The sequence below is a fragment of the Oncorhynchus nerka genome, linkage group LG19 (assembly GCF_034236695.1).
Source record: "Oncorhynchus nerka isolate Pitt River linkage group LG19, Oner_Uvic_2.0, whole genome shotgun sequence".
NCBI classification, from domain to species: Eukaryota; Metazoa; Chordata; class Actinopteri; order Salmoniformes; family Salmonidae; genus Oncorhynchus; species Oncorhynchus nerka.
In genome coordinates, this window is record NC_088414.1 from 6,361,884 (window position 1) to 6,377,873 (window position 15,990).

Sequence of the window (15,990 nt, forward strand, 5' to 3'; positions counted from 1 at the left end):
TACTTATAGAGATACTCATAAATAGAGATACTTATAGAGATACTCATAAATAGAGATACTTATAGAGATACTCATAAATAGAGATACTTATAGAGATACTTATAAATAGAGATACTTATAGAGATACTTATAAATAGAGATACTTATAGAGATACTTATAGAGATACTTATAGAGATACTTATAAATAGAGATACTTATAGAGATACTCATAAATAGAGATACTTATAGAGATACTTATAGAGATACTTATAGAGATACTTATAGAGATACTTATAAATAGAGATACTTATAGAGATACTCATAGAGATACTTATAGAGATACTCATAAATAGAGATACTTATAGAGATACTCATAAATAGAGATACTTATAGAGATACTTATAAATAGAGATACTTATAGAGATACTTATAGAGATACTTATAAAGAGACACTTATAGAGATACTCATAAATAGAGATACTTATAGAGATACTCATAAATAGAGATACTTATAGAGATACTCATAAATAGAGATACTTATAGAGATACTTATAGAGATACTTATAAATAGAGATACTTATAGAGATACTTATAGAGATACTTATAAATAGAGATACTTATAGAGATACTTATAGAGATACTTATAGAGATACTTATAAATAGAGATACTTAGAGATACTTATAAATAGAGATACTTATAGAGATACTCATAAATAGAGATACTTATAGAGATACTCATAAATAGAGATACTTATAGAGATACTCATAAATAGAGATACTTATAAATAGAGATACTTATAGAGATACTCATAAATAGAGATACTTATAGAGATACTCATAAATAGAGATACTTATAGAGATACTTATAGAGATACTTATAAATAGAGATACTTATAGAGATACTTATAGAGATACTTATAGAGATACTTATAAATAGAGATACTTATAGAGATACTTATAAAGAGACACTTATAGAGATACTTATAAATAGAGACACTTACAAATAAACCCCCAGATCAAAAGTTTCAATACATGACTAATAATGTCCTCTGCATGATACTGTAGCTCTGTGAAATACATCATAGGTGCCCTGTGACAAGCCAGAAGAGAAAAGGTATGAACTATGGAGTCATTAACCAGAATCAAATGATCTATATTCTACATAATTAAGTATTTGACCTTTGGCTCGGTCCAGGAAGTCACAGTTAAAAGTACCAACAGGCAGGAGTTTACATAGATGTACATTAACAAGGACAGAAATGCTCAACTTGCTAATGCCATACAATAATCAATCAATGAGACTTTATGTACTGGAGGGTACGAATCTATTCACGGAAAGGAAAACAAGATCAACGGGGCTTAGTTTAAAATCTTTATTGTCGTTCCAAATGACAGAGAGAAGCTGCGGCTGGACTTACAACAGCAGTGTGGATAATATTACAGTCTTGTGGCGTGACAATCTTAGAGAGATGAAAGGATTCTTCAAAGTCAAGCTTAATAGGTAGCAGTTCAACGGCAAGGCAATCCCTGTGACCACTATCTTCATGAAGAAATTGCCGGGCTTAGTAGTCTTTGGGGGGAAGATTTGACCCTTCTCTAATGGACGCTACTTCTTAAACAGTTCAATGAATTTGATTGTGAGAACACAAAACACTATTAATCATGTCTTTGGTCTAGGACGCAAGGGTCATATTTGCAATCTCCACCAACAGATTGCTACATGGGAGAGCAACGTTTTCAATCTATAAAGCAGTATTGAGTGGACAACATTTTATATTTTGTAGGGCCTTTTAAAACAAGTAATTTCAGTGAGTTTCTAAATTTCTTCTTTCTTTCAGCCTACCAGTTAGAGCGTTGAGTCAGGAACCGAAAAGGTTGCTAGTTCAAATCCCCGAGACGACTATGGAAAACAAATCTGTCGCTGCCCTTGAGTAAACACTAAACCCTAATAACAGATATGCAAAAAAACACATTTCCATTTTACCACACACTGTTAAAGGTCACGTTGGAGAAACAACAAAAAAAACACATTTCCATTTTACCACACACTGTTAAAGGTCACGTTGGAGAAACAACAAAAAAAACACATTTCCATTTTACCACACACTGTTAAAGGTCACGTTGGAGAAACAACAAAAAAAACACCCCTTATTTTGACTTTTTATCCTCCCTCTCATTTCTCTCCATGTAGATATTTCATTTCCAACCCGATAAATTCATTATGGCCATGTAATGATGTGTTAAATATAAAAGGACCTCTGAAACTCTGAATTGTGTATCGAAGTGATCGCCATGGTGACAAATGACTACATTCCTTTTCTCATGTCTTTAGTCTCCTCCAATCTTTTAAAAAACTCACACCAACTAAGCACCAATGGCGATCATGAATATTTGATTGAGTTTAAAGTCTGACTGGGGCCAAAGCTGAGAAGCAATTACAGGAACAGCAGACAATCTCTGGGAGTGAGGAAGCTGCCAAACGCTAGTTGCTATAGAAGGCACAACGTTAAAATGACTTCCAACACACCACAAAAGGTGGTAGGGAAGGTAAGCTGTGCTGTGGATGACAGACCGTGTGGAGGAGGGTTCTGCCCAAACACTGATGCAGGGACAATTCTGCTGACTCAAATCCTGATGGTTTTGGTCAGGATTTGGGTTCAGAAATCGACCTATGAAATATAGCCTACTGTAATGAGTTATGATCATTTTGCAAAGCACAACCTATGTATTGTTTTTAAAGCAGTTGATCAACTAGAAGAATTATAGTTAAAAATGCTTAAAGAAGCACAATATAAGGGCTATGAAATTAAACAATTAATGTTAGCCAAAGTGTGACTTCAGGACAAACGGTCTCAAATGGTACCCAATTCCCTATATAATGAACTACTTTTGACCAGGGCTCTGGTATATAGGGAATAGGCTGCTATTTGGGATGAACGCCTCCTCTCCACCTCTCTGGAGAGGTCTATATTTCATACTGGGAGAAGCACCATTAAAAAGGTTTAATGCAGCAGTTTTTATCTCAATATCAAATAATTTCTGGGTAACAATTAAGTACCTTACTGTGATTGTTATCAATTAAAATAGTCAATGAAAATAAAACTATATATTTTTTTTAGCAAATAGCAAAATAGAATTTCACTAGGACTGTCTGGGAGGGGTCTGATATTGGCAAAGGCTTGAAACTCTATCTTATTAGTCTAACTAATTTACCCCATGGTGAGGTCACCATGGAAAGGCCAAGCCATCAAAACAGGCTGAAATTTCAGGCCAACTTCAAGCAGCTCTTACACTAAAAGGGCATTCTCATTTTCACAATATTATTCGAACCTCATAAATGTGGAAATACATATAAAAACACAGAAATCACATTTTTGACTGCACTGGGCATTTAACACGCCAGAAGGGGAACACAATCACAACATTCAGGAGACCATTTAAAAAGAATGCCCATAAAATATTTACACTTGTTACGCAATAATTTTACTTGAAACCTCCCAAATAGTGAGCTATAAAAGACACCTCCCTTGCCAAAACGCTCTACAAGACATAACCATTAACTATATACACTTTGTACAAAACATTAGGGACACCTGCTCTTTCCAAAACAGACTGACCAGGTGAATCCAGGTGAAAGCTATGATCCGTTATTGATGTCACTTGTTAAATCCACTTCAATGTGAGTGTGGATGAAGGAGGAGACGGGTTAAAAAACATGATTACAAGAGACAATTGAGACATGTGTGTGTGGCATTCAGTGGGTGAATGGGCAAGACTAAATATTGAAGTGCCTCTGAACAGAGTATGGTAGTAGGTGCCAGGCGCACCAGTTTGAGTGTGTAAATGGTGCACCAGTTTGAGTGTGTAAATGGCGCACCAGTTTGAGTGTGTAAAAGAAACGTTGCTGGTTTTTTCCACGCTCAGTTTCCAATGTGCATCAAGGATGGTCCACCACCCAACTGTGGGAAGCATTGGAGTCAACATGGGCCAGCAGCCCTGGAGTCAACATGGGCCAGCATCCCTGGAGTCAACATGGGCCAGCATCCCTGGAGTCAACATGGGCCAGCATCCCTGTGGAACGCTTTAGACACCTTGTAGAGTCAACATGGGCCAGCATCCCTGTGGAACGCTTTAGACACCTTGTGGAGTCAACATGGGCCAGCATCCCTGTGGAACGCTTTAGACACCTTGTGGAGTCAACATGGGCCAGCATCCCTGTGGAACGCTTTAGACACCTTGTAGAGTCAACACGGGCCAGCATCCCTGTGGAACGCTTTAGACACCTTGTAGAGTCAACACGGGCCAGCATCCCTGTGGAACGCTTTAGACACCTTGTAGAGTCAACATGGGCCAGCATCCCTGTGGAACGCTTTAGACACCTTGTAGAGTCAACACGGGCCAGCATCCCTGTGGAACGCTTTAGACACCTTGTAGAGTCAACATGGGCCAGCATCCCTGTGGAACGCTTTAGACACCTTGTAGAGTCAACATGGGCCAGCATCCCTGTGGAACGCTTTAGACACCTTGTAGAATCCATGCCCCAACAAACTGAGGCTGTTCGGAAGGCAAAAGGGGGCACGACTTTATTTGGAAGGCGTTCCTAATGTTTTGTACACTCAGTGACTACCGTGGACATCTTCAACAGGCACGGCATAAAATTGGGAGAAACAACCATTCATGATTGAGAGCTCTGTAGGTATGCTTAACTAGCCATCAGCCTAATATCGCCAACACCTCAAGAAAACAAGAACCCTTCTCATAGACTCTTACTAGTCTATATTCATTAGTTCTGGTATTAATTCTGACTGATAATGAGTCTGGCTTTGTAACAGATTTAATTCAAGCAACAAGAATATATTCTACCCAGAACCCAAACATGAGAATTCTCAGTGGCAGCACACTAATTAGGCTGTGGCAAGTCGATTAATCTAGAACCCAAAATGTCGCAGTTCAGTCATGAGACTTGCCTACAAGTCGATTGCACAAACCTTAACTCCCTCACGATGAGACGAATACACAGACACATGGTCCCGAATGAAATATGCATGAAATTCTCATAACTCAAATTCTCATAACACATTAATATAGAGTTATTTACACGACTCATGTCGGCATTGGAGAAATCACATTTAAAAGTATACAAACGTGCCATTACTTCATTACCTCGATTACGTTCCCAATTACCCTTCATACAATCCCATGAAACATGAGGGTTAGACTTGTTATAAGTCATCATGAAAAACACAAAAACAAAATCAATAAATACATTTAAAAATGAAAAATAAACTGTCATTGTAGGCTGTGGTCCCATGTGCAACAATGATTAATGGCATTTCATTCATAGGCCATCAGTGTTGGTTTTTATCTATTCAGCTAAAGCACGCAGAATCACCTGCATGCATCACTACTCAAATCTACTCCCACGTCACTTAAATATACAAAAAGACCAATCCTTACATTTTAGAGATGAAAGTGCAAAGCATTTTTTCACCACAGGAGCTTCAACAGTCACGGTACTATAGGCTACTTCAATTGGTCCTCCACATCGACAGTAGTAACTAGTGGTGTAAGGCTCATAGAAATAGAATGAACACACAAAATGGCCGCCAGTCCACCCATTATGGATTAACTGACGTAAATGGCGACGCCCATTCTACTCATTCTATTTCTGTGGTAATGGCTCTCAAGGAGAGGAACTCCTGAAAGACCTATGGGTTAGGAGTGTTTCACCTCCCATTAAAGGCTCTCAACAATGCAACCCATGTATTCAGTACTCCCTTCAGGGTAAACAATGCTCTAACATAAATGTATGGGACAAATCAATGGGAAAGCATAATTATCTGGTACTTCCACCTTATTACATATCCATCGTCAGCGGGTCGGGGGGGAGAGGATTATACTACTTTTAGTGTTAGAAAAGAATCAAACTGGCACCTGGGGGAGTCTCAGTCTAGTTTCCGTTGAGCTGATTCTGTAGACCATCGTTCTTCTTGTTTCTTTTAAACTGAACAGCAAGCCATCAAGATTCTCAAGTGTGTCTACTCCAAACTACAAAAGCTTTGTACAAGAGGCCAGCTCTATGCCCCCCCCCCCCCCCCAAGGAAAACCTCTCCACTTGAAAACCCATTGACGAGTTTGTCTTCTACTGTGCACAGTGAGTCAAGCTGGATCCCTTGAGAAGGCAACAGCTAGGAAGTTCAAATCCTGGGATCTCATTGGTAGGCTACTTCTCTATGACATCACCTCCTGTCTCAGACAGGGGGCAATTGCCAGATGGGTAGTGGGTGGGCCTCTGTGTTGAACACGTACTTGTCCAGGCTGAGCAGCTCCAGGTCGTCTGAAAACAGCAGGTAGAAGTACTTGAGCGTCTCCCCCAGAAAGAAGCTCTCCATCTTGTCCCTCGGACCCGGGTTCACGGGGTCGCGCATTACTGATGGAAGTGTAGCCTCCACTTGGCACCTGGATAGGAAGACGAGCATGAGGGGAAGCAGCGAGTAACACAGGAAACCCAAACGAAACCCCATTTACAAAACGGTCTTTGACTGTGCACCACCACCACCACAGCGAGTGTCAAGCTGGATCCCTTTGAGAAGGCAGCTTGGTATAACAGCTCGAGATGATTATGTTAATTGAGAAATTCAAGTACTCACACAATTGTCTTCCGACAGATGGCTTCTTTCTAATGCAACCGTGTTTCCATGAGTTGTCTGTCATCCAAATTGTGGAACATATATAATATATGTATATATATAATAATAAAGATTCCTCTGCAGCTGCATGAAAGTAGGACCGGTTTTAATTTTTTAAATTTTTTAATTTTTTTTTTAAAATGATGGCGTTCTGGCATTGACGCGCTATGAAAGAGCAGGCAGATGCACCGGCTGGCAGAACCCATACACCACCAGTCAATCAGGTGATCAAACGTGTTGTCGTTAGCACACACACACCTTACAGACATCAATGATTTAACTTGGAGCAAGGCATCCAGCTGGCTGATGGAAGTCATACTCCACAGAATGACGGGACTGTTCTCAGAATTGAGCTCGTTTCATCATGCAGCCAGTGGGATTGGCTCAGCTAACAACCAAGCTAGCTAGCTATAGTTTTCAGGCACATTTCAAACTTCAAAAATAGCGCTTCTTCAACCACAAAACTCCTTAGCTAGGTGTAGAATTGAGTAATTAAGACTTGCCCAGGAAGAAGAAGTCAACATGGACCACAGGGTTATAGTTATTGTTAAGATCAATTCTGACTGTTAGTGGGTTAATCAGACAAAGTCAGCGCAGTACCATTGTTGCCAAACAACTGTTGATCTACCCAATGAATGTTTGGCAAGTTATCAGACGTAACAGATCAGTGAAGGTGGCGTCGCTGTGCTGTCTAGCGTACAGTAAGACGTTGGGACTCACCCTGGTATATTTGTTGAAGCTCTCTAGAATGTCCCAGCCCCAGTCTCTGTATTTGGCGTCCTTAGTGAACCTGTACAGGTAGAACAGACTCTCCACGGTCTCTGGTCTCAGGAGGTTGTGTCTGTCTGCAGGCTGGGGGAGAAAAGACTTGCAAACTCACATTGGGGGTGCGTCCCAAATTGCACCCCATCCCCTATATAGCACACTACTTTTAGGGAATAGGGTGCCATTTGAGGCGCAGGCATAAACATTGACGGTAAAGTGAAGGCGAGCACATCTTTGTACGCTTTGATTGGAGATGTTGGTGCGCTGTAGCAGTTACAACCGAAATCAAATGTACATTTTCAAACGACCTTAAGAACTGACGAGACACATTTGTAAAGTTTAGAGGGTTAGTTCCAGCAGTGAGGGGAAAACAAAGATCAGAGCCGGTTTCATCTTTATTACGCCACAGAGCCACACTTGACTCCGGTTACTCCGCCATTAAACATCTCTAGAGAAGGATTTAGTGCAAGACAGAGAAATAAGACGCGCTTCAAAGTACACTAGGATTGGAAGACATACAGTAGGAGCCAAATACATCTATATCTCACACACAGTGCCCTAAGTCGCACCCTATTCCCTATGTTGTGCACGAAATAGAGAGCAGCGTGCCATCTGGGATGCTCTCGATTTCTTCCTGTAGAACCCACCTTGACGTCGACGTCTCGCCCGTCGTAGGGCTGCAGGTTGAAGTGGGCGATCTCGGGGCTCAGGCCCGTCTCCATCTGGATGTACATCTGGTGGCACGTCTCCATCAGCTGCAGGGCCAGCTCCATGTGATCCTCCGGCAGCCCATTGTGGGCACCCAGCGCAAGCGTGCCAGGCAGGAAACACACCAGGTGGTCCTGAGAGAGAGAGAGCGAGAGGCAGATTGAGAGAGAGGGGGACGGGGGCAGAGAGGGACAAGGAGAGGGTGCGAGAGGGGGGAGAGAGAGTGAGCGAGCGAGTGTTTATTGTAAACATGTAAAGTAGTACATACAGTGTGTATTGGTATGGATGTTCTGTGTAGTCTCTCACCATCTTGGGGTTGAAGCGATTGTGGTTGAGCTCCCCTACGAAGGTCAGCTTTCTGGGTCCACTGGTTCTCAGCAGGTGCTTCTTGACCCCCTCTATCGCCTCCAGGTAGTCCTCCAACAGACTGAACAACACACCCATCAATATCTATTTGTTTATCTGTAATCCGGCAGTCTCCTCAAAGCACTCTAATCATATGTGATCTGGGCCTGTATTCATAAAGCCTCTCGAGTAGGCGAGCTGATCTAGGATCAGGTCCTCCGTGTCCATGCCATCTTAAAGGCAAAAAGGATAGGAAGGTGCTTACTCTGGTTCTGTCTTGCCTCCCTGGATCCACTGTTTGAGCAGGTACTCATAGTAGCTGTCAGCCCGGGCCCCCAGGGTGAAGACTCCTTTGTGGGTGAACTGGCCGCTGTTGGTGTTGATGAACATGGGCACCAGGCCGTCATGCTTCCCTGGCAGCTTATGGACCAGCCTCATCACCTCATTCACCACCTCCTAGGGATGCACAGGCAGGTTGATAAAGACTTGGGTCATATTCATTAGAGCGGACTGTAGAAAAAACGTTTTGCAACGGAACACCTTCTCAAATTCAAACCTATGCAATAACAAGTTAAACTCCTCAAATTTCAACCTATACGTCCGGACAGAGATTTTGTGTCCGAAAATTACGTATTGAGACAATGGTTTTTCAATGGGAGTCATCTGTTGACAGATAACAGAGATCACGGTCTGAAAAAAAATTATACAAAAATAAAAAACGTAGTCGACACATGACACGATACATAGAGCCCCCCTCTCTGGCATCACCTGGTACTGCGGGTCCTGGGTGAGGCGGCTGAGCTCTCTGAACTCCAGCTGGACACTGGTGACCTCGGCCAGGGTGCTGTCGGACGTCCAGCGAGGGGGGTGGGCCGTGCCCTTCCCAATGTTCACATCAGAGAAGGGGATCTTGGAGGGGGTTTTGAAAGCAGGCATCAACCTCAAGCCAATATCTTTCTACAAGAGCACAAGGGAAGGAAAGTTGAGAACATAGCTATCAATCCTCATTAGTAAATTAGATCATTCAATTAAGTGCTTGTCTGACTCATTAATTCTTCAGATTTTTTACTTTCCATTCATTTACCATAACCTCAGGCAATGAAACGTACTAAGTTTGTAGATACAATTTGAGGTTTTCAGTGATTTATTTAGAAAGAAGAATTTGAACATTGGTTGATGTTTGAATTTAGGTGGGTGATAAAAAAAAAGGTTGATCTCATATTTATCTAACTTGCGCATCACCAGTTAGTAAACAACTTTGCATTGAGCTTTTATGACCGGTTTGAATTAAAAAAGAATTTGCTCGTGGTATTCCCATGTGGGAAGAGAAGAGCATTTTTCCTGCTCTGATGTACACGGAGTATACCAAACATCTTCTTAATATTGAGTTGTACCCCCTTTTGCCCTCAGAACAGTCTCAATTCGTCAGGGAATGGACTCTACAAGGTGTCGAAAGCGTTCCACAGAGATGCTGGCCCCATGTTGACTCCAGTGCTTCCCACAGTTGTGTCAAGTTGGCTGGATGTCCTTTGGGTGGTGGACCATTCTTGATACACACGGGAGACAGTTGAGCCAGCGTTGCGTTGCAGTTCTTGACACACTGAAACCGGTACGCCTGGCACCTACCACCATACCCCGTATAAAGTCAATTCCAGCTTTTGTCTTGCCCATTCACCCTCTGAATGGCACACATACACACTCCATGTCTCAAGGCTTAAAAATCTTATTTTTTTAACCTGTCCTCTCCCCTTCATCTACACTGACTGAAGTGGATTTTACAAGTATCATCAACAAGAGATCATAGCTTTCACCTGGTCAGTGTTCCTAATGTTTTGTACACTCAGGGTGTGTGTCAGCCAGAAGCCCTAAGGATCAGTGAATAGTGGGATTGAAAGGGTGAAAGGAGAGATGGAGGTAGAGAAGAAAAAGTAGAGACCATATTCTAGTCGCCCAATCTGTCCTAGCCTTCCTTCCCATGTCACTCACAGCCTTCTCCAGGAACATCTCATCGCCGGTCAGGTGGTAGGTGCTTAGCAAGCCTCCCAGGATCCGGATGGTGCTCTCAAACAGGTTCACGTCCACATTCTTAGAGAATGACAACTCAGTCTCCACCCACTTCCTCGCCTCCTCAAACTCTGTGAGCGAGCGGGCGAGAGAGAGGGAGACAGAGAGAAATTCAGCCTTGGGTTCTGTTTGACAGCAGCAAATACAGAGAAGCAATTGGTAAAGAGAGAGCGGGGTGTGTCTGTTTTTGTGTTAGGAGGCCAAGTTACCTTCTTTCAGTCCCAGGATCCACATTGTGTCCAGAGCATCAATGATAGTCAGGCCCAGGCCAAACCACTCCCCGTAGGACTTAGACACAGGCTTGAGCTCATCATGACCCCAGGCAAACTCCTTATAGCCCTTCCAGGCATGCCTAAAGGCCTCTCGCACCATCTCCAGCCTGTCCACAGGCTTCACTGAAACTACACACAGTAAGCACATTCTCTCAAGCACACACACAAACATTTATATTTCGGAAGCCAAAGACACCACAGCTGGTCAAGCTCTGGAGTGGGTGAGGGTGTGCGGTATGGGTGAGGGTGTGAGATGGTGCGTGTGGCAGAGACTTACCTGGTGCCAGTGGGGCTGTGTCCTCAGGGTTGACTGGCACAGGAGGCACAGCGGCATCCTTCTCATGGGCAGAGGGTGGGGGTTCTGTAGCCTCGTCAGCCTCGATCATGGCTCCTCGCCAGCTACGTGTATGAAACACAGATAACACATATAAAGGACATGGAGCTGTAGATGAATAGTAATAACAGAATTACCGCAGAATGATCCCGATTGGGCAAAAGAGTTGAATTCGATATCAAGTGTCGTTGACGGTTGACAATAGGTTTTTACCTGACAAGAGGCTTCTCTCCCTCCTTCTCTTCAGCTTTCTCCACTGGCACTTTCTCAGCTGGTTTTACCAGTGAATCTGATACATTCCGCTCCTTCTGCAGGCTTGGAGGGCCTCTCTTGTTGGGGAATGGTCTCTTCTACATAGGTAAACAGAGTTAATTAGAATACATTACAGCAAGTTCTGACAAAGGCGCTGAAGGACAGCCAAAACAGTTGCTTCACTGTCTGTTCTTGGACCCAGAATCACTTGAATGGTTGTTTGGTTTTATGTTTAATAAAAACTATCAAAGTAGTTAAGACTAGTGCAATAGCCAGACTGGTCCTGACCTTGGCTGGAGGTTTGGGTATAGAGGGGACCTTTGGCCTCCGGGGTTCTGGAATGACCTCTGGTATGAGTCCTGGAGCCACAGCTAGACCCAACCCTGGGTCCAACTCTGGGCCGACTGCTACACCAGCCAGGCCCACAGCCGGACCTCCAGCTGGGCCAGCCACAGGGTTTACTCCTGGAGGGACGGGTTTCAGGCCTCTTTCCCAGTCTTCATCCCAGTCCTCCCTTGCCGCTTTGTCCGACATGCCTGAGTACACACACACACACACACACACACACACACACACACACACACACACACACGTCAATACAAAGCACAGGAGCATGCTGTGAAACATCAATAGCAGCATGCAAATACAAAAGACTAACAGCGAGTGAGAGTGGGGAAAGAGGCCTACCTCCCCATTGCTCTGAGAAGCTTGGGTAGAAGAGAAGTCCACATATCAGCAGCAGAGCTAGCAGGAAGAGGATGAGACTGCGCTGCAGCCGAGACAGCTGCTTCCACTTCTACAGAGGAGAGAGGAAAATAAGCACTCAAAAGCAATTTAACATCTATCAATTGATCCTTCGCTAAGCCTGGCCACGGAATTTTGGGCAACCAATTGCAGCGCTCCAATGTGGATAGCAACTGTCGACGAGTCTGACACCTCGGACAAGCTCATGTTAGAGACGCATGATGCAAGCCAGTAAATGGCTAAATAATTTAAAAGTATACCTGGGGTACTTGCCACTGTGATTCCTGAACTGCAGAGCCTGTTGGCGTATTTTAAAAAAATCCTAAATTATACTTCAGTCACATCGTTTGTTAGCTAGCTTTCAGTCTCGTTGACCACCAAATGTTGCTAATGCTAGCTAGCCACTTAATAGAACTTGTCTATATCATGAATATAAATCATCTGCTGTCGAAATCAGCAAACGATTTGAGAGCACTGATTAGCTCCCAAAGGGCTTAGTAGTTTAGACTGCATGTAGCGTGCATTCAAAGCCCTCCAGTGGCTAGCTACACTACAAACATAATTTTACCAGGTTCCCTTGAAGCAATTGTAATGACAGTTCACCACAACATACCCAAGAGATTCCTGATTAGCAAGGGGTTGTATGTGCTTAATTTCATTGTGTATTAAAAAGGGGATTTCGCCAGTGTTAACTGAGAAAATGTTGCCTGAGCTTGCAACAGTAGCCAAGGGGGCAGGGCTTAGCAAAGGGTCAATTCAAATGACAGTAGGACCGTAGCTCATTTCCCCATACCAGATCACCATGAGAGATCAAAGCTTTTGACAAACACTGTGTAAGCTATTGTGTTACTTGCCCGGTACAACGCCAACATCTCTAGATGGTTGTTTTTTCCACAAACTGATATTTGCGAGCAAGCAGTGAGGATAGAGGGATGCTCTCTCATGGGAGACAACAAAAAATAGCTAGAGGCCCAACAGGCTACACGCAAGTACTGTTGGCAACTTAGCCTAATTAACACTTGTGTTGAGCCACAAATACCTATCTGAGCAATTATCAGTGAGCCATGAAGGAAAACAATGCACCACTGTCTCAGAAGAGACTGTCACTGGATCCCATCTAAATAAGACAATACACAAGAAGACATAGCCTAGTCTACCCTATACCAATGAAAACTACTAGAAGCCATACTCCTTACATTCATCATTGCTATGATTTGTTGCATATTGCACCAGCATATACGACACAAACTAATGGCAGGTTTAAAAAGCACATCTCTCCTGGTTCTGTCAAGCACCTGAAAACCAGGGGCGTATTCATTACAGAAACAGTTTACCGTTTAAGAACCAAATGTAAGCAAACTTAGCTAAACAAAAGTTCCTATTGGATAAATTCAGGTAGGTCCCTCTCCGTTTCATTCCGTTTGCTTCTGTTTAATAAACATTTTACAACAGCTCTAGTCCATGTTGATCTCTCAATCAGTTATCTTTCAATCAACAAGAAAGTACCAACAAGCTATCTGGAAGCATCTCATTGCTTGACTGGAGGAGGCAGGCTACACTACCTTTTGTCAGGGGGTTTTCCTTCGAGAGTGAAACATGAAACCAGTTTGAAAGAAGGACAGCAAACACAAGGACATGCTGATTTAGGTGCAGTTTAGCCTTTTAGATCACACTGAATAAGATTAAATGGACAGGGGGAACTGATCGTAGATAAGCCCTCCTACTCAGAGTTGCTTGATACATATGGCCCCAGTTCACAGTACTGTTGTGAGAAAGTGGCTGCAGGACAAGGGCTTGAAATAAATAATACTCACCCTCCAGCAGGACTGGCGGCGGTGCTTTCCGTTGTTGTAGCTGCGGCTGTGTTGGTCACTGAGGGTCAACGCGATGAAGTCCTTTCTAGATGGTGAGTACATCTCTCCAGCTGAGTGGTACCGTCATATGTCAAAGACGCTGGCCTGAGGGATGGGGAAGAGAAGGGAATAGTTTTAGGATTAATTGACCTAAAAAAGGTAGAGGAAAAATAACAGGAGTGTCTCAACTCTTCCTTTAGGTTAAGGGTCCATTTGACTCATTATTTCATTTAGTTTGTTTCAATGTCCACAAGATGGCTTTTTATTGTCAGCTAGCTAGCTAACATTACTTGAACTAAGAGTAATAATTAAGGCATCAAGGCCAGTTAGATAGCAACTGAACTTGTTGTCTATGGAATTAGCCCGCTTGTAGATCAAAAAAATTAGAAATAGCTTTAAAAGGCAGGCAAAGGTTTTAATTTGGACACGGTTGTGTCTAAGTAAGAGAAACCACTCCACTGCACCCACTGCTGGCCAGGTGTATTTATTTTAATGATGGGTATGACGTGCAATGAAGCGATTGTTTTCATGTTAAATTAATATGGTTGTTTTTAAGGTTAGGGAGAAGTGCAGTGAATCGTTCCACTTCTAAGGATGTCAACATAAATTCATGTATTGGTTGTTTGTAATTTTGTCTTGCCTTTTAACCATTATATGTGTTATTGTTTTTACCATCGAGGACCACTTTGGAAACAAGCGCTTTAATTCATACTTTCAAGTGATAGCCTCTGGGTCCACATTGTACATTTTGTTGTATATGTCTGTTCACCAAAATAAATTAAATTCTAGCTAGTTGGTTGGCTGGCTAGCTATGATTTATAACTCCAAAAGGCTTTTTACAATCTGTCTTGTCTTGGAGTTAAAAATGATCAATATAGTTAGCTAGGAGTTATGAATCATACCTAGCTAGTTGGCTGACGATGTGTCGCTAACCAGCTACAGCTATATCACAGACAAAAGTAGGAACCTTTTAGTTCTTTGGCTAGCTATGTCACTCAAAAGTGCACCGTAAGCTTACCTTTTCCCGTTGTACCCAGGTAGCGAACGTTAGCCTCCGTTGTTGTCACACTGACTGTATTCTCTCCGGGCGCGTTAGGAAGAGCGAGTCATGGTGAGCTAGCTCTAGCTAGCTACCTACCTATCCTATAACCTACAACATTAGAAATCTAGCTATCAAAGTGTTGACAATTGATCCACATTTCTCGCAAGTGAAGAGAGAGAGGATCCCTTTCATTTCCCCAGTAACAACATGTCAAGCTAGCTACTATATATTGTTAGCTTACGATAGCTAGCCTTTCGACAGCTGCCTCTAGTGCCTCTATCTTACTTTTTTTCGCCTCCAAACAGTGGGCGGTTTTGTAAAGACCAACGTTTATCTAGGTTCGGGTGCCCAGTCTGGTAAATTTTACTAACCGCCACTGGTGAAAATTGTGGTTAGCTGATAGCAGCTTGCATCCTCAAAAAGTGACAGCTCACCAATGGGCGTATTTGTTTCGCAAGGTCCGGTACCCCGGTTGACGGAGATTGTTATTTTGGAAACTCCACCAACCCCGGACAGTTCAGTGTGGGTCACATGACGCGAGGCCGCGTCATCATTGGCTGCGAGATGTCGCGGGCCTGCCCGCCCGTAGGGAAAATAAGCCTGTGGTTATTGCCCGCCTGTGGGGAATATAACCCTGTGCTTATTACCCAATTGGCTCACAGTAAAAACATGACCTTTTCAAACTCAATTTTGTTGTTGTCCTCTTGTTTTAGTCAATTACAAAACTACATTTAAGAAAAGTACAATATGTCTAAAGATGACTTTTCAACAATGCCCGCTCACTACTCAGAAAAACGTAATATTTTAGGGCTTCCATCATGCTTGTTTTCATGAAGGTATTAGCAGACACTTGAGAGAGTTAGTGAGTGATAAACTCCCATATCTACTGGGTGAAATACCACAGTGTGCCATCACAGCAGCAAGATTTGTGACCCATTGCCA

General features: G+C 42.9%; 1 protein-coding gene across 1 annotated transcript; it reads right to left on the reverse strand.

Moving 5' to 3' along the window:
- Positions 1-1,339: 1,339 nt before the first annotated feature.
- man1b1a (mannosidase, alpha, class 1B, member 1a) lies at positions 1,340-15,514 on the reverse strand. Its single transcript, XM_029689186.2, is given in 15 exon segments — positions 1,340-6,403; positions 6,405-6,439; positions 7,390-7,521; positions 8,082-8,276; positions 8,449-8,569; positions 8,753-8,943; positions 9,256-9,444; positions 10,474-10,622; positions 10,761-10,952; positions 11,101-11,222; positions 11,371-11,507; positions 11,698-11,945; positions 12,097-12,205; positions 13,968-14,111; positions 15,025-15,514. Coding segments are annotated over 14 exon segments (2,094 nt in total). The 5' UTR covers positions 14,070-14,111; positions 15,025-15,514; the 3' UTR covers positions 1,340-6,231.
- Positions 15,515-15,990: the final 476 nt, after the last annotated feature.